The 19,116-nt window shown below is 39.4% G+C and overlaps 1 protein-coding gene across 1 annotated transcript; it reads right to left on the minus strand.

Moving 5' to 3' along the window:
* Window positions 1-415: 415 nt before the first annotated feature.
* LOC134653925 (zinc finger CCHC domain-containing protein 24-like) lies at window positions 416-18,875 on the minus strand. The gene is made up of 4 exons (XM_063509294.1): window positions 18,478-18,875; window positions 5,831-6,022; window positions 1,203-1,367; window positions 416-544 (listed from the first exon to the last, which is right to left on the minus strand). The coding sequence occupies exons 1-4, from the start codon at window positions 18,595-18,597 to the stop codon at window positions 431-433; spliced, it is 591 nt and encodes a 196-aa protein (XP_063365364.1). The 5' UTR covers window positions 18,598-18,875; the 3' UTR covers window positions 416-430.
* Between the last annotated feature and the right edge of the window lie 241 nt (window positions 18,876-19,116).

Consider the following 19,116-nt stretch of genomic DNA (forward strand, 5'->3'; position numbering starts at 1 on the left):
CCTCCTAAGGCCATGCCATGCAAATGAAAAATCCAAAATTTTACACTGAAATTTTAACCCTGTAGTGTATGAAATAGAGTTGGTTTTGCGTTGTTTGAAAATTGAACAAAGCAAAGCAAAAGTGACTCTGTTCCTTTTGAATATGATTTAAATTTCATCGAACTGAAGTAGTACTTTAGGTAGGACCTTGGGCCTTAGGAGGATAGGTACATCTCGTCAAGCATGAACTATCATAATTATTGGTAAGTGTTGAAGTTGTGAACCCAAAGCATGGACTTCTGAAAAAAAAACTTCCTCACGTCTCCGGCCATCTCTGCCTCAGTGGAAAGGCAACCTTAGACTTACTACCCTACCCGGCGTTATAGCCGACCGAAAGGCACTTTTAGCAAAAATGTAGACGATTCTTGCTTTAGTATGGTGGATCTTTGAATTAATATTCGCGGCGGCAATAGTAACCGAGTGCACGACATTTCTGGCAAAGATGTTGGGGGTGGATCTTGGACTGGTCACTCACGTCCAGACCGTCTGGCTTCTCAAGTGGTCTCTGAAATTAGAAAAAATATTCATTAGGGAATTTTATAGTCTCATAACTCTTAAGGGGCCCACTGATGATCAGTCCGCCTGACGATATCGGCCTGTCAGTTAAACGCAAAAGGTGACAGCTTCGAACAACTGACAACGGGTCCTCTGATGGTAAGAAAGTAAAAGTTAACCCAAGGATATAAATAGATGCCTTGGGAATCTTGGGATGCATCCTGTGAAGACCCTCTGTGCTATTAGAAGCTGCAGCGCCGATGTAGACAGATTTGGATGATATATTATTTGGTACACACTACACACATCGTTTATAATAGGGCAAAAGGTAGATAATTTCCTATCGCAAAATTAGCTTCCAAAGTTTAGGGGATGTGTATGATTTTGAAAGTTAGCACTGAAGTACTAAAATACTCGTCTTTCCGTCATCGTATCCCCCTGGACATGGGTCAGCCTAGAATGTCCTACTTACTACCAGGCAAAGACGCGTATCATGGTCTTGTCCCGTCCCCGTCTACCATCAGTTCCTATCAAAGGCATCAAGGTCTCGTCAACGCCGTGGAGGTTTGCCGCGTCAGTCCGATTTCGGGGGACCCGATTGGTTGTTGTCTTAGCCCACAAGTCATCCGGCGTGAAACGTAAAGAGCCTACTGCGATATACAATTTACCTGCTTATGAGGAAACACGTTGATGCGACACTTGATGCACTCCTGTCCATTGTTGGCCCAGGAGTTCCCAGACATCCACTTGCGCTTACACTTGGGGCACTTGTACTCGCCGAAGCACCGCTTCTTGCCCTGGTACGGCGTCAGACCCTCGCCTTTGGGACGGGCCTGGAATTCAAAGAAATTTAGATTTAGGTGGGATGATTACAATAGGTACAGGGTGCTTTGGTTATCACTGAAGAAACTCTGAGGGGTGAATACTCGTATTTATGTAGGTCATACTGAACCACTTTTACCTATTACTTATTCTGTGCTTTTACTATGGGGCCAACCCCGAAATTGCGAAAATAAAAGTCTTCGGTCTCATACATTTCGGTGAATCTGAGTCAATATTTTCTATAGAACAGCTGTTTTTTTTTAATTTACTATAATATTATGTATGCACCGGGCGTTTTTTTTTGTTGTCCCATACACTTTTTTTTGAAATTTGGGATTTTTTATGTTATTCCTACTCAGAATCACGAGCTCTTTCTATCCTAATAGGAGAAAAAAAGTGTCCTAAGGTTTTTATTTCCATTACGTCACCATTTTTCATAGACTTTGTATGGCGGTCGCGGAATGGAAAGATCGAAAAATGTATGGAAATTTTGGGACACTTTTTTTCTCCTATTCGGATAAAAAGAGCTCATGATTCTGAGTAGAAATAACATAAAAAATTCCAAATTTGAAAAAAAAAGTGTAGGGGACAACAAAAAAAAACGCCCACCTATATAATAGTACCTAACTGATAGTTTCTGAGGAACACTGACCCTGACTCGTGTTATCATCCGTAGCATGACTAGCATGCTCAAAAAAGATTCAACTTACAACCTAATGTTCTATGAAATGTTTAAAATCTTGTTATCCGCATAAGTGTCACAAATAAAAGTCTTTGTTTATACAGTCTGTGACTCTGCGACTTCACTTACATTGTTTAACTACTCATCCATTTTTGTTCAGTCGTTAAAGTGCTTACTCCATCGATATTAAGTCGACTATTGCTTGTTCGAACATCAGTTATGTTGGTAAAAGTATAATTGAAAAGTGGCATAGTGGAACCATTTAGAACGACCTACTTTCGATTTAGTAGTTTTATTACAGCATGTTAATGGTGACAAACAAGCACGTACATAAGCAGCTTTATACTCGACGAAGCCACAGAATAAGTACTAGTATTATCATACAGAACGGCCACGCATCGCCCCGCCCCGACTCGCATTACCTCGCCCCGCGACTGGCCGCGACATGAATCTGGCGGACTTCTGGCGTGCTGAGTAAAGCCCTTGCTACACGGTCGCCGACAAGCCCTCAGACCGCGTGGCCTTGGTCTGTCCCGGACCGTGTAGACTAGACAGTTGTTTCCAACAAAATTTGACCAAGACTGACCAAGGTCAGACCAAGGTCAGACGGTTAGTAGGCTTGGCGGCGCGGTCGCGGCTACACGGTTGTAGCAAGGGCTTAAAGCGACTTATCTACACATACACAATGACGCGTGTACAGACGTGCCGCGCACACATATAAACGCAAATGATTTTTGATGTATGGCGTGTCCGCCCTGTGACGAAGATCACATAACCAAGAAACACATAAGGAAGGGGCCTATTCAACACGCAACAATAACACATCGTGACCCGACCTCCACACAACTTAAATGAAACAGTTAACATAACATGTTGGCTCGTCACGCCGTATCACTATCACGAGTCGAATAGGCCCCCAGCCCTATTCGAGTGGGTAGTGCATCGAATTACATCAGGTCAGCAAATGCTTGAGTATTGAATGTAGCCGCGTTGACTTTCCTAGAAGGTAAGGCTAGATGGGATGTTATGGTTATGTGGGACCTTTAAAGCATAACAAGTGGTGTTTTAAATGTAAACAAAGAATGGGCACTATGGTGATATCATACAAAGTATTACTGGCCTTACGTAGGTATTTTTTGTTCTGTATTATTATTATTTAGAATAATCTGGAATTTCCTGGATTCAACGGGAATTAGTTATGAACTTTAAAGGGCCATCACATACACTTAGAACATTGCTTGGTCGACGTGGCACTCAAAGGCCCACAACACCCCAATATATTAAGTACCTATGTGATTTATGTGTCATGTAAGATTTCCCTTATTCTCATAGACGTATCGATATCAACTTTCCAAGCAGGTATGTACCTACCTATCTACAAATACAAATATGTATCTACTGTACAGATTTGCATAAAGTACCTACTTATTTAATATTGGAAGCTTTTAATCCAAAAACGATTTCTGACTAAATTCCTTTATTACTTGTAAGTGAGTAGGTATTTTATTATAAATTAGGTGGGTTCGTTATTATTTCAATATAGCTGTGTTTCATTATTGGCAGTAAACGCCTAAACATTTACCAAAATAATATACCTACTTATGCAATAGATAAAACAAGCACGCAGATTGTACGTGGCAGTCACCGTGCCGGAATCGTACCCGCTACCGCACACAAAGCAGGCATTGTGATTGCGCTATGAACAAACAATCTTTGTTCCTGAACTATGACCTAGGGCTGCCCCGATTTGAGATGCTCAATATTGCTTCAATATTTTCGACAACTTGGGCCTTGTTCGAAAATTGGCGATTGCTCTCTGTTATATACCCCTGTGTGGCTACCAACAGTTTGGCACTGACATAAACGCCATCGAGAACGTAATTTACTTTCTATGCATCTCGCTCGTATTAGTGCGAGCGAGATGAGAAAGTAAAATAACGTTCTCGATAGCGTATGTCAGTTTTGACACTGTCAGTGACTCGGTACGGGCTCTACCCTAGTGTAAATTTCATTCGATAGCGTGACGTGACGTACGCGATTGCGTTAAGTGTCATTTTGTATAGGATTTTGAGTTTCCAAAACATCCCGCTTGGCGCGCTGTTCAATATCCCATACAAAAATAGACATAACGCGAACTCGTCACGCTTCAGCCTCACGCTGTCAAATAAAATGTACACTAGGGGTTCTGGTAAGTGGAAACTTGTATAATTATTGGAAATATTTTTGCGGCCTTCGAAGAGTAACATATTATTGTAGGTGACTGCACGTATACTTGCAAGTAGGTATCTAAAAACGAGTTTCTGTTTAGGTCAATTAATTCAGCAGCGAAAAATAGAAAAAATAACAGATTTCAATGTTTTAACTCTCTAAGTACCTACACCAAACCAAATGCTGATTTTTGCATATTATTATTTACCTACTCAAAGATCCAGTGCTCAAAGTAAACAAGAAATAAAAAAAAAAAACCTTAAAATCTTAAAGAAGTAGACTAGAGAATAGAAAAATATTAAACAATAAGGAAACGTATATTTCAATAAACTTTTAAAACAATTCAACTCCAAAAGATGCATCTGGGGTCGAAACACACATGTGCTAGCCCTATTGTGTCTAAAGATTTAATTTACGGCCTCGCGCCAGCTATTTGTCTTAGTTTTTGCTCACTCCGGCCGTAAAGTTATGGTTTTAAAGCTTCTTTTGTTTCTGGAGTACGCCACTTTACTGGTGAAGTGTGTGAACTGTGATCCCACTTCGCTTTACTTAAGTTATTTGTGATATGGAAATACTTACAGATAAGCGGAGCACGAAATTTCTGAGAAAATTGGGAACAGTGTTCGTCATTTTTGCATCTGAAGATATCCAAAAATGTAGTAAGTAAATACAGTCAGCATCAATAGTAGTGGAGAGGCTACGAGACAAAAGTTTATAATTGTCTAATATGTATTTAAATAAATATAATGTAGGTATTTGTAGGTGTAGAATATAAAACAATTTAAGTATGGCAGAGGCATAGATACTATTTGAACACGAACAGTCGAATCGTATGGGTTGCCATTACAAAACACTAATACGACATAAAATATGCAGTAGAAATTAAATAAAATGGAACTAAATATTTTCCATACTTAAAAGTGACAGTTACGTAGGAAGTGGCGCCCTCAATAATTTTCTACAATTTCTTGGCGGACTGTCAGTTCGAGAATGGACCCCAGAAATTCATTTCTAGAGTCAGACAGTGAAAAGTCTGCAGCGATTTTGATAGCCCACGCAGTGCAAGTGTCGTTTTAAACGTCAAACTTCTATGAAATTATGACGTATAAATAACACACTGCGTGGGCTATCAAATCCGCTGCAGACTTTTCTTGGTGCGACTCTACATAATAATTTTATTGTAAAAATTTTAAGGTGGCAGATACTTTTGGTGCGTTGATCTATCCGCTTTTATTCATGGTGACTAATGACTATAATATTGCATGAATTACTTATTTTCTAAAGCTAATGTCAAATCATTGGCACCCTGCCCGCTGGTCGAGGAAGCAGTTTTTGATGGATCACACATTTTCATTAAATTGTGACATCGAGGTCACACTGACTGATACGCCTGTTTTGTTTTGCGATAGTGCGTAAATTTTGTGACTGAGCACTTCAAATTGTGAATTAATTCATTCAGTGGTTGCTGTGCTGCTACTGCTAGCTGCTTTACCAAGGAACTGGTGTCATCTCAATCTGCTTGGGTAGATGTATGTCCTTATGTAGACTGTATAGAGAAGCATAGACACAAATAGTTGGTCTTACCTGAGGACAGTCGCCGATGTAATGGCCCTTGTTAAAGCACAGGTGACACATATAAGCAGGCGGTGGCGGGCGCGGCGGACGCCTTAGCGACAGTGCTGCTAGCTGCTCTGCCAAGGAACTGGTGTCGTCTGAAGGTGCCTGGGTGGACGTCGCCGCAGTGGGTAGAGGGCCCCATACTGAACCCGGGAGCCACTGGAAGGAGACAAATGGTGGGTTAGTTTAAAGGTCTGAAATTCCTAGCACGTAGACGCGACTACGAAAATAAGAATCTGGAACTGCACTTAAGTAAGGTCACGGGTAAGTGTGACACACAGGTATGTGTGGCATAAGGATAAGTGTGGCTGGCTGGCTGAATCTGAAGATTGGGCCTGTTTACAAATTGATTAGTGTTTATTGTGGGCTATAGTATAGCTCCCAAGTGGATGCCAGAAGATAGGACGCGGTAGGCCCAGACTGAGATGGCGGGACGACCTAGACATCTTCCTTAACAACTGAGCGGAAGAACCGTTAGATCGGGAGTCGTGGTGGAGATCAAGGGGAGAGGCCTTTGCGACACTAAACAGGTTGGGGAAAAAAACATAAATTTTGACCCATAAAGCCGATTTTGTTGTTACAAACCGACTTGTTGGCTGGTGTAAGACACATTTAGTTGACATGTCCTTAAACATTTTGTTCCTATAACAACATTTATTTGAGTGTATTCGTGCGATTTTCGACATGAAAATATTTATAATATTAATCACATATAACTATATGACTAGCATATATATTATTCTATGTCATATTATGCTAGTAATGATGCAATTATACTGTTTGTTAGGTAAACGAGTTTTACTCCGTAGTGTTTGTTCTATCTTAAAGGATTCACTTTATTTGCTTTGTAAAATTATAGCGGAAATGTCTGAAAAATGAGACGAGCGTCACTGAGTTACGTATTAAGTACCGACTTTACATCAATATAGAAACAAACACACACCCATAAATGGATCTTAGTAGTTACCAAATAAATAGGTTGATTTTCATTGACATAATTACGAGGAAACTTTAAGGGCAAGCGATGTTAAAATGAGATCAAGATTGGAAGGTGCAAATGCAATGAAAAACGTGCGAGAGATGCGCACCAATGCCCACGATCGTATCGCGATCATTAACGTATCAAAACAAGATCGAAACTTTAACAAATTGTAAAATCAGAATCCTCCAGACATACGAAATTCGATCGAAACCGCGGCGTGCGCTGGCATCTGCTACGCGCATTACGATCCACCGCGCATGCGCGTTACACGCTACAGACTATTAAGATTAATCATCTCGATTAATATGACTAACGATTTATTCCCAAATATAATTAGGTCACATTACCTAGGTAGGTAATTAGGTATCACACAATTATAATACTTCCTTGACTTAAATTTTACGTATAGCAGCCATAGGAGCCATAGCAGGGTCATGACTAGTTAAGATCAAGAGTCAAGTGGAAAATAATCACTTTCAAGTCGATATGATGAAATGATTTGATTTTCTTTTGTAATTTAATCGACATACCGGACAGACGGACTCAGGTACTTACTTATCATCATTACTACACCTTATAAAACAAAGTCCCCCACCGCGTTTGTTTGTGTGTTTGTATGTTCGCGTTAAACTCAAAAACTATGTAACGGATTTTCATGCGGTTTTCACCTATTAATAGACTGATTCTTGAGGATGCATAATTTGTGTAGGTTTTGTGTAACCCGTGCGAAGCCGGGGCGGGTCGCTACTGTCGCTAGTAATTATTATGACTTTAAATCATCGCACGGAATTCTAATCAAAGTTCATTTAACCAATCATCATCGTTCATGGGTAACGAGTATAAATACCTAGAGTGGTGGTCCCGTTATTAATAGAGTACCTAATACTCATCGTCATTAATCTGATTATCAACTTTATTGCAATGACGTAAGGTCTACAAATGGTTAGTAGTGTTAGTCAGAAGCAGAACTGGTGTCGAAATCTCTTGAGTGCTGTGATGATTCGTCATCAACTTTCTGGATACTGCAATGGGTTTAGGTATGAAAGGGAGTATTTCTCTATTCAAACTTTTGTTCATTACTGAGTATTGTATAGTATTTATAGTAAATATAAATCAATCATAAGACCTGTCGTCATGTATCATATGGATCAGAGTGTGGGTGACGGATGAAAAGAGATTGTTTGTAGCGGAGATGAGAATGTTAAGATGGATGTGTGGCGTGACGAGAATGGATAGGATAAGGAATGAGTATATAAGAGGAAGCGTGAAAGTTGCACCCATAACAGAAAAAGTAAGGACAAACCACCTAGGGTGGTACGGGCATGTGATGCGGAGGTATGAAAGTCATGTGACGAGAAAGGTATTACGAATTAATGTGGAGGGAAGTATTAGGAGAGGAAAACCGAGGAAAAGGTGGATGGACTGTGTGAGAGATGATATCAAACGAACGCAAGTGAATGATGAGATGACGGGGAAGAGAGAGGCATGGAAAAGAAAGACATTCTGCGTCGAACCCAAGTGAATGGGACAAGGGCAAGCGAATGATGAGTAACAAGAGTTTATGAATTAACCCACTGATGGTTCCAGCTCTAAAATCATCCTACAAAGTAGTTAATATAATCGGAAGTAGCCAAGTGTTATGATTATTAGTCATTAGTGACCGTCATCACCTCTGAATACAGATACGAAAAATAACGGTGTTCCGAGAAGCCGTCGAGAGGGTTTCAGAAAGCTTATCTAAAATTAGTAAAAGATGAGAAACAATTTATCTGGAAGTAACATTTTGTCTTAAAAAAATAATTTCTGAAGATAAGATGAAAGAAGCTCCATGAAAGAATGTGGCAATAGTCTAATATAAATGCAATAGAATATATCGCTATGATCTTGATCCTAAAATTATTTAAAACTCTCGTTTTCTCGGATCTTATAATCGGGAATCGGGACAAATTTTTGCGTAACTGTTACCTGTTAGTCAGGCTTAATAAACAAGAATAGGTACAATAAGATTCCTAACCCTGTTTTGTCTATATCTAAACTATAGTTACGTGACAGCTCTGTGATGTTTACATTGCGCATGAGTGGCAAGTTACCTATTAACGCATCCGGTCCTTTGACACCTGAACCTCCTTCTCATTAGGGACGTTGGCGTTCTGTACCTTTGTCCTATATGACACTGCCGAATCAAATGATTTACGACTGTTTGTGACGGATTTATTAGGGCGAGCGAAGCGAGCCCTATCACTATTCGACAAACTATGCATTCTTGTGGTACACTTTACGGAAAAACTACTGCACTGTTAGGTTTGAGATTTAACATAGTAATTTAAATTGATGTCTAGATGTGTTATCAAACATAAAAATATCATTTTATGAGCGTAAAAAAATAAATTAAAGTAATAACACTTTGTATTAAAACTAGCGCCATCTGTTGGCAAAATAATGAATTAACATTGGCGCTAATGTTAATTATTTATTTCTCTAACAGATGGCGTCAGTAGTAAATAAATAAATAAATATTAAACATTCTTATACAAATCGACTAAGCCCCACAGTAAGCTCAAGAAGGCTTGTGTTGTGGGTACTCAGACAACGATACCTATGTGGTGTTTTCAATTTCAATAATGTCGATGGCGCTTACGCCATTAACATCGATGAAATACAAAAGTGGGTTAAAATCGCTTCGTTTGGTTTGATTCCCAATTTAGCAATTTTCTGTGAATACCTACTAGAACAATCAATCTTGCTGTATATTCACTGCGGAGGTCAATTTACTCGTATGTTTTGTGACGCTAATGAACTGATCAGTCATGTTGTGCTAGCAACTTAAATCAGGTATTTTCAGTTCGAGAAACAGTTTTGGCGCCATTCATTTATTACGTAAGACGATTTTGGGGTGGAGGGGGATCGAACAATGTCTTATTTTTTCTTACAAGGGCGGGAGGGGGTTTTATAGTTCTTACGTAAGATCACAAAGATGCGATTTTTTAAATTTCTATGAAGTTATAACGTTTAAAATAATAATAATACTTCCACACTCTATGCTATCAAACACGGTGCAGAGTTAGGGTAAATGAGCTCAAGTACCTTTGTACAGGTACAAATAAACATTCATAAAAATATATTTTTGAAAAATAAACACTAAAACAAACCAAACGTGAACTCATTTTTTCATTTAGATTAATATAGGGGGTCGGAGGGGGAGGGGGTCAGCCTATTCTTATTATTTCTTACATAGGGGAGGGACGGGGTCAAAACCTGGCAAAAATTGTCTTACGTAATTAATGAATGGCGCCTTTAGTGTTACTATTGCTTGGAACTGCTAAAATTATAAATAAAGATAAGCATATTAATACAAAGTTAGTCGTTAAGTCATGTATCAGCCCTAAGTCACTGAACATAGTTCAGTGACTTAGGGCCGATACACGACTGCAACTTGTATGGAAACTGCACGCCGACTGCACGCCAATTGCAACGTCGGCGTGCAGTTCAACAAAATGACCCAGAATCCTGGCAGTTCCTAGTGGAACTCAGGTTTGGTGCAACAAAGGCACATTATGTTTTAGTCATCCGACTCATCTTGATGAGCACTTAGGAGAGTAGTAGGTACCCAAGATAGAGCTGATGCTGAAACCTGACAGTACCTAGTGGAGCTCGGGTTTGGTGCAACATATATAGACACACGCTGTTTTGGATATCCGACTCGTCATGCGTGATCACTGGGTATACCAGTACCCAAGATAGCTGATGCTGAACCTTGGCTGTACCTAGTGGAGCTCGGGTTTTATACAACATAGGCACACGCTGTTTTGGTCATGCAACTCGTTTTGATGTGTACTCTTAGGAAAGTAGTACCCAAGATAGAGCTGATGCTGAACCTTGGCTGTACCTAGTGGAACTCAGGTTTGGTGCAACACAGGCACACGCTGTTTTAGTCAATCGACACGTGAGCACTTGGAAGAGCAGTACCTAGTGGAACTCAGGTTTGGTGCAACATAGGCACACGCTGTTTTGGTCATCTGACATGTCTTATAATGAACACTTAGAAGAGCCAGGTTTGGTGGAACATAGGCAAACGCTGTTTTGGTCCTCCGACTCGTTTTTTTGAGTACTTGGGAGATACCCAAAATAGAGCTGTAGCTGAACCCTGGCAGTATTTAGTGGAACTCAGGTTTGTTGCAATATAGGCACACGATGTTTTGGTCATCTCACTCGTCTTGATGAGCCCTTAGAAGAGTATATAGTACACAAGATAGAGCTGATGCTGAACCCTGGCAGTACCTAGTGGAGCTCGGGTTTGGTGCAACATAGACACATACTGTTTTGGACATCCGACTCGTCTTGGTCCTCCGACTCGTTTTTTTGAGCACTTGGGAGATACCCAAAATAGAGCTGTAGCTGAACCCTGGCAGTATTTAGTGGAACTCAGGTTTGTTGCAATATAGGCACACGATGTTTTGGTCATCTCACTCGTCTTGATGAGCCCTTAGGAGAGTATATAGTACCCAAGATAGAGCTGATGCTGAACCCTGGCAGTACCTAGTGGAGCTCGGGTTTGGTGCAACATAGACACATACTGTTTTGGACATCCGACTCGTCGTACCCAAGATAGAGCTGATGCTGAACCCTGGCTGTACCTAGTGGAACTGTGTTTGTGTGTTTATGTGCGGAGCAGCGTGATTACCGCCAGTAGGTGTCCAGACGGGATAGTTTTTCGGTCAATTGTGTGGTGTGGATGCAAAAATAAATTCAAGGACATTGGCTCGCTGACCCAACATTATGTAGGAAAAAGCCAGTTAGCTTCCTTACAAAAAGTACTGGGCGATCGTGTAGGATATATATAATGCGTGTGCCTAACGCTGTTTTGGTCATCCGACTCGTCTTGATGAGCACTTAGGAGATTAGTACCCAAGATAGAGCTGATGCTGAACCCTGGCTGTACCTAGTGGAACTCAGGTTTTGTGCAACATAGCACACGCTGCTTTGGTCATCTGACACGTCTTAATGAACACTTAGAAGAGCAGTACCCAAGATAGAGCTGATGCTGAACCCTGGCTGTACCTAGTGGAACTGTGTGTGTGTGTTTATGTGCGGAGCAGCGTGATTACCGCCAGTAGGTGTCCAGACGGGATAGTTTTTCGGTCAATTGTGTGGTGTGGAGAGGGTGTGGACGCAAAAATAAATTCAAGGACATTGGCTGACTGACCCAACATTATGTAGGAAAGCCAGTTGGCTTCTTTACAAAAAGTAAGTACTGGGCGACCGTGTAGGACGTAATAAGCGCTTATGAAATTGTATAATTATGTGTGGATGATTTTGTCGTCTGGACACATTTTTAATGGACAAAGTAAAAGCTGTAACAGACAGGCGTACCGGACAGCAACCGAGGTCCGGTTAGTATATTTCCTTCTTGTTCTCACTTATAGCTGCGTTCTTAACGGACTTATTACGTAGGTACCCACTCGATCGAACATGAAACAAGCCTTGGATTCGATCAAAGTCGCGGTCCGGTACGTTTAGGTAACTCCGCGAGCCCTTACAAAGCTCTGCTTTTTGCTAGTTATAAGTGTGGCCAGGGGCCTATTTATCGAACGGTATTAGACTAATATTATTAGTCCACGAACTGGCAAATCGTATGGGTTGTCATGACAACACACTAATAATATTAGACTAATGTCGTTTTTGAGAAATGGGCCCCAGGGGCCGATTTCTTGAACGACGAACTGTCAAATCGTATGGGTTGCCATGACAACACACTAATAATATTAGACTAATATCGTTCGAGAAATGGGCCCCAGAAGTTGATGTCATGTACCAAGTAGCAATGTCATGTGGTAGTGAAAATTTATTAGTTAGTTTATGCACTTATAAGCGCCACTTGTACCTCCGTATTAATCCGGAGTTAACCGGTTAAACCGGTTTATCCCGGGTTAGTGAATGGGGCAAGTAACTATCTCCGGTTTTAACGCTAAAATACCGGCACAAAAAACATTTTTTTTTTCAAATAGCAATGATAATAAGTAACTAATTAGCAATTGTTACCCAGTCTCAAATAGCTGTGATTATGATAATACTGACACTGATAATGACAGTGATCGTTTCCTGAGGGGCTACCGTGAAAACCGGGCATTTTTCTCTGTCACTCTAATTACGCATTAATTGGAGTAAAAGAGAAAGATCCCCGCACTTTGCGAAATTCGGTTTTCGCGGTAGCCCCTCCGTATTTTTTCATTGCACTTTGCTAAAAAGTGACGTCTATCATAGAAGGACATAATGTTTCACCTTCCGTACCCCTAGATGAACTCGTGTCAAGCTATCGAATGAAATTTACACTAGAGGTTCAATTTGACCACCTTGTTGAGGCCCTCAGTCACTTAATTTCCCAAACAATTTTACGTATGCAATTACAAACCCCTTAATAACAAAGATTCCATTCTAATTTAAGAATTTGTCATTATTTTTAACTGGTCCAGATACGACCTTGACGACCGCTTTGATGATTGGCACGCATCTCACTAACGACTTTATTATGCACCAATCAACCATCACCGCGAGCGATCTTCCAGATCGTATCAAAACAAGATCATCACCGTAACAAACTGTTAACCTCCGAATCGGGCTCCAGTATATGGACGAAAGTCAGGATTAATTGCAGCAAGTATCAAGACACGTGGCCAGGTAAATACTAATATTAGATCGCTATTTTAATCCCGCGGTCAGCGTTGAACGTATATCGTAAAACAAATGAGCATCAAAGGAATGGACTACTTTTGAATCTTTGATTGATATCATATGTACAAATGGGATTTAAATCAAAGATGTTTTCATTCAATATCGCTGCATAGGAAAAAAGAGATATTATGTGGATTGGCAGTTGTTTAATTTCGTAAGTCAAAAGGGTTTTATTTTGCTGTTAAAAGTTAAGAAAGTCTTGCAATTTAGATGCAGCTGTCACTTAAAATGTATGTAGATTTTTTTGGAAATTTAGCACACAATTTAGAGATGAAACATCTTCTTCCTCGCGTTAGCCTGGCATTTGCCACGGCTCATGGGAGCCAGGGGTCCGCTTGACAACTAATCCCAAGAATTGACGTAGGGCGCTAGTTTTTACGAGAACTACAGCCTTCAGACCTTCCAACCCACAGGGGAAACTAGACATTATTGGGATTAGTCCGGTTTCCTCACGATGTTTTCCTTCACCGAAAAGGAACTGGTAAATATCAAATGATATTTCGTAGGTAAATAAGTTCCAAAAAACTCATTGGTACTATGATACGTGCCGAGGTTTAAACCCGCGCTGCGACCTCCCGGATTGAAAGTCGCACGCTCTTACCGCTAGGCTACCAGGATTTAGAAATGTAACATCAAAGTAATAAATTACGGTAAAAACACCAAAACAAACTTGAAGGAACCACCATTCGACGCGTGAGGTATACTTACTTTAAAACATACAAATGAACACCGTTTGTATGGAGCGTGCCTTTTAATAAAAGACGATCAATTGATTGATACAGTACAATCTAAACTGTTTAAGCGGTATCGCCCCCATCGAGTATCGTTCTGCTTGTTAAGGATGCTCATAAAATTATATCAGGAACTCTATTTGATATGCGCTCAAGACATATGGTGAATATGAACGTTTGTGATAGACGTTGTTTTAATAATTGCAATTGCTATTTTACTAAGAAAACGTTGTTCCAAGTAAATATGAGAGAGGGAGGGAGAGAGAGAGAGAGAGAGAGAGAGAAAGAGAGATTCTTTATTTGTGAAAACACAGGTACAATGAATGATCTTACATTACAGTTTCGTACTCGTAGTCTCACTCTGCCAATAAAGGCGTATATACAAATACTATACTACTTATAAACATAAACCATGCATTATTTCAAAATTTACAATTTGTAAATTAAATATTAATCATTAGAACATAGATGTGATGAATCAAAGTCCTTGGTACAATCATTTACTTTTAATTTACTCCGACTAGTTACTTCTACGTACACTCTTAAACAATCTTAAGTTCACAAGCAGTAACCTTCGTGCTAAATTTAGTGTTACTCGTTCCAGCGCCGGGCGAGAATGAATCTTCCACCCCATGGTACATTATATTTATACTCTTTTATCATTACAATCTGCGGGTAGGAGAGAAGGGTCATTTTCGCGACGACCGACAGATTAATTAACAAATATTCGGGTATACACAGATCATATTTTTAATCACTACCTACTGAATACCATTATTTTAACCTAACTCATACTAAATAATTATAATTTATTCTCTAAATCTTATGAAATATCACATAGATTATATGGATGGAGATATATGGTAAACTATTTACTTAGTGGTCATTTTGGTGAACATTTTCTATTTCCAAATGTAATCTGGATTTTACTATAGGAACAACCCCGCGATTTCGGGGTTGGTCCCATGGTAAAATTGCTCGCGTATGATATGACCTATATATTCACCCCGTCTTGGCCCCGTAAATTATTGCAGGTGACTAAATAAACATCCTGTATAAAACGTCAAGTGAATTGTATTGAATTATATTTAATTCTGTTAGGTAATTTCAAGGTAGTCACATTTCTAGTTTCCCATTTAATTAAGTTTTTTATGGATTAAGTTACCTCGTATACTTTGCCTTTGTGGATATCACTTAATCTCCCATCATTTTTGGCACTTACCGGCCCACGTGTCAAGCCGAGCCTAAAATACTTTATCTATTAACACTCAAGGTTTATAATGCGTTAAATTCACAGGCCGATGAACCGTGAGATGAGATGAAACAGCAACGCGTCGGTTGACTAATACTCAATGTAAACCTTGTTGTAATGACAATAAGGTCTGCCGGTGGTAATGGTAGTGTTGGTAGGAGTAGGAACTCAAGGTGTTTGAGTCCACAGGCAACTAGTAATAGGTACACCTATTCCGCGAGACAATTCTAGCCCCAAACAAAACTAGTTGGTGTTGTTTTATCACAGAGTTCCCATGACCATCACCTCTGTCTCCATCATCAGATCAGCTCCATGTCATCATAATATTGCATTGGCATCCAATATACCTATGTATGCAAAAGTTCAGCTCGATCGGACAACGGGAAGTGGGTCAAATTTAGCTTCCAAGATTTGACCCACACTAACGTACTACATAAATAAGAAGCTTGTACAAATGGTAACCACTATGGCCCGTGCAACGTGCAACGTAGCGAACGAAACGCAACTGTCACTGTCACACTAATATAATATAATAAAATAAAGAGAAAAAATATATATATATATGGAAGAGTGATAGAGAGACATAAAGCGATTCGATGGCGAAGCACAAGCGATTGTCACCTTGGCTAGACCGCTTGAAAAGACTCAACATTCTACAAAGACTCGGGTCTCTAACAACTTGAAAGAAACTTGAGTTTTGACTTAATTTTAAAAATGTACATATATATGTATTGTACATCATTTTTGAGAGACATTGTACAATTTTGGGTCAAAAGGTTATCCGACGACTTTCCTGTGGACATCCTAAAATATTTAAGCCTAATGCTTGTAGCATGTTCCAATCTTCTTCTTCATATAACATGTTTGATTATATAAATATAAAGCCTTAATACTAAAATCTAACCATTATAGTTAATATTGTTATAAGAAAGCTATGCTGTGCCCTTACAGGGTCCATGTGAGACATTGTACATTTATACTTGACATCTATACTGTACCATGGTTGCAATAAAGAATTATGAATTATAAATTATAATTTTCGTATGGTCCACAGAAAAAGTCAGTTTTTACCGAAAAATTTTAACCCATTTGTACCTACATTGTGTTTTGCGCTACTAATTAATTATTTCTTCTCCTAACGTGATAATCATTGATTCCTAAATTTTTGACCAATAGCAGCACAACAGAGGCCATTGAACCACGGTTGCGTGCGCGCATAAACATTGGTGGATACACAAACACACCGGAGTCAGCTGGAGGCAAAGGGATTGGTATCTTTATATGTGCACAGCTAGAGGTACAGTCAGTATCAATATTAGTAGCGGATTATGATACAACGCGTCAAAAGTATGCTATCCTGGATTTATTTTCCAAATAGGGATATAAATAAATAAATAATTATGAAGGGGACATCTTACACAGAACCTAGCCCCAAACTAAGCAAAGCTTGTACACTATGGGTGCTAGGCGACGATATTAGAAAACATAGATGCCTACATAGAAAACACCCATGACTCGGGAACAAATATTTGTGTTCATCACACAAATAAATGCCCTTAGCGGGATTCGCACCCAGGACCACCGGCTTCGCATGCAGGGTCACTACCCGATCGTACTAGGCCAGACCGATCTTGTCAGGTCGGTTATGTCTCTATAATTCACGATCTACATCATGTAGAGTCTGTGCGGAAAGAAAAGGTTCGGTTTTGCCCTAGCTTCGGCCATAACCGGATCTTTGGCTGAAACTTGATTCTTATGCTGAAACCTGCCGATACCGAAACTAGTCGGCTAGTATTGACACCGGGAACTGAACGCTAAAATCAATTTACCAGGAAAATATGACGTTTGTAATGACACCTCCTCACTTTGTTCGGTTCAACTCGGTGCAAAGTTACCTTAAATCTAGGTACTCTAAAAGTCTGCATACATAAATTGACAGTCAAGGTCAGTTAAAATTGCGCCAAAAGTCAATGTAGATTTGTACTTTGGCGTAATTTAAAATTTTCATTAGGTACCTTACACTTCACTTCATAATCATAATCATCATAATCATAATCATTTATTTGCACATAAAAACTTCAGGGTACTTTAGTTTCTGTAGTTTAGCTATATTAGTACTTAGTAGGTATTGTATTCGTTACTAAAATTACATCTAGTTAAAATAATATTAGTATAAATACTAGCTTAGTTAGCAAAATATTTAAAACTGTTAACTAGAAACATTATAATTTCAATTTCATATAAAGTTCCTAATACAGAGCCTTTTGTGAAGTCGTGATCATTTCGTTGACAACCAGTTTCTGTTAGGTAATTCTGTAGCATTGGTACAGTTATATACCTATTTTTGTTTTATTTGCAATTGTTCCGTGTTTTATTTGGGTCTTATATTGTAGATATTCGAGCTTAAAATCTAATAACAATTTATAAAAAAATTGTATTAAAAATATGCAATTAACAAACGACTGTTTTCAGGAGTCTACAATTTAAAGTGATACCTACTAAAATGTAGAGAAATCGGAAAACATCAACAATGATGGAAATGGATCATGAAATTCAGGAAGTTTTAGTTTATGATGAGAGAAAGCAAAAAAAGTTTGTAATAAACACACAGAAGGTATAAAGCTAAAATAATGGTTCAACATACTCACACGAGAATATACTGTACTATAAAATGTTTGATTGAAATGGCAGGATGTTGCTGACAGCTATTTCAGTTCGTTTTGAAAAGCTCAAAATATAATTGCATCTACGTATAATCCAAATACTACTTTTATTTTACTAAAACAGCAGAAGAATCAATACTAATCCGTATTAATTCTGACACCATTTACACACGAGCACTAAACGTGAAATTCCCGAACCAAAATACTTTATGGAACACAGTGACGTTGGCATTAAATACGTTCTAAATCCGTCTTACCTGATCATTCTGGTCGTGTGTCAAATACAGCCATCCGAGGAGGGCTTGAGGGCAGTTATCAGCCTTACCGCACCACTGGGGCAAATCGGCCCCCAAGGCAGTCGGAGACATGCCCCTCATGAGACCACTAGCACAACACTTTGAAGTTCAAAAAAAGAACTAGTATAAAATTTTAAATCAACAAAAGACGAGCGTGATGTTCGAATTTGGAATAAAAACAGTTGGTTGGTGGAATTGTTTTGTTTTTAAAACGGTTGCGCTCAGGGCGCGCCGCGGGTCGGGATGGCCGGGTGGTATTTTTGGATCGTGCGCGGGCGCCGGCCTCGGCTACACTGTGGACGGCTACCTTAAGACGGGGCGCGGTGGTGATGCTGGGATTGTCGATTAATTTTGTCGATATGCTCAATTGCTCATTGCTACTGCACTTTCAGACGGCCTACTGCGAAATTTGAAATTATGTTGTCTGCCTCTTTTTCACTCTTATTTATTCGAACGATAGACAGGCAGATAACGAATTTTTGCGGTGGGTTCTTGAGTTACATATACACAGAGACCATCAATGTTACTAACTTTCGGGAACAAATTGGATCTTTAGCTATTTTTGACCCATTTTATAAAACTCATCATTGTTTTATTCAA

This window comes from Cydia amplana, chromosome 14 (assembly GCF_948474715.1).
Source record: "Cydia amplana chromosome 14, ilCydAmpl1.1, whole genome shotgun sequence".
Taxonomy (NCBI): Eukaryota; Metazoa; Arthropoda; class Insecta; order Lepidoptera; family Tortricidae; genus Cydia; species Cydia amplana.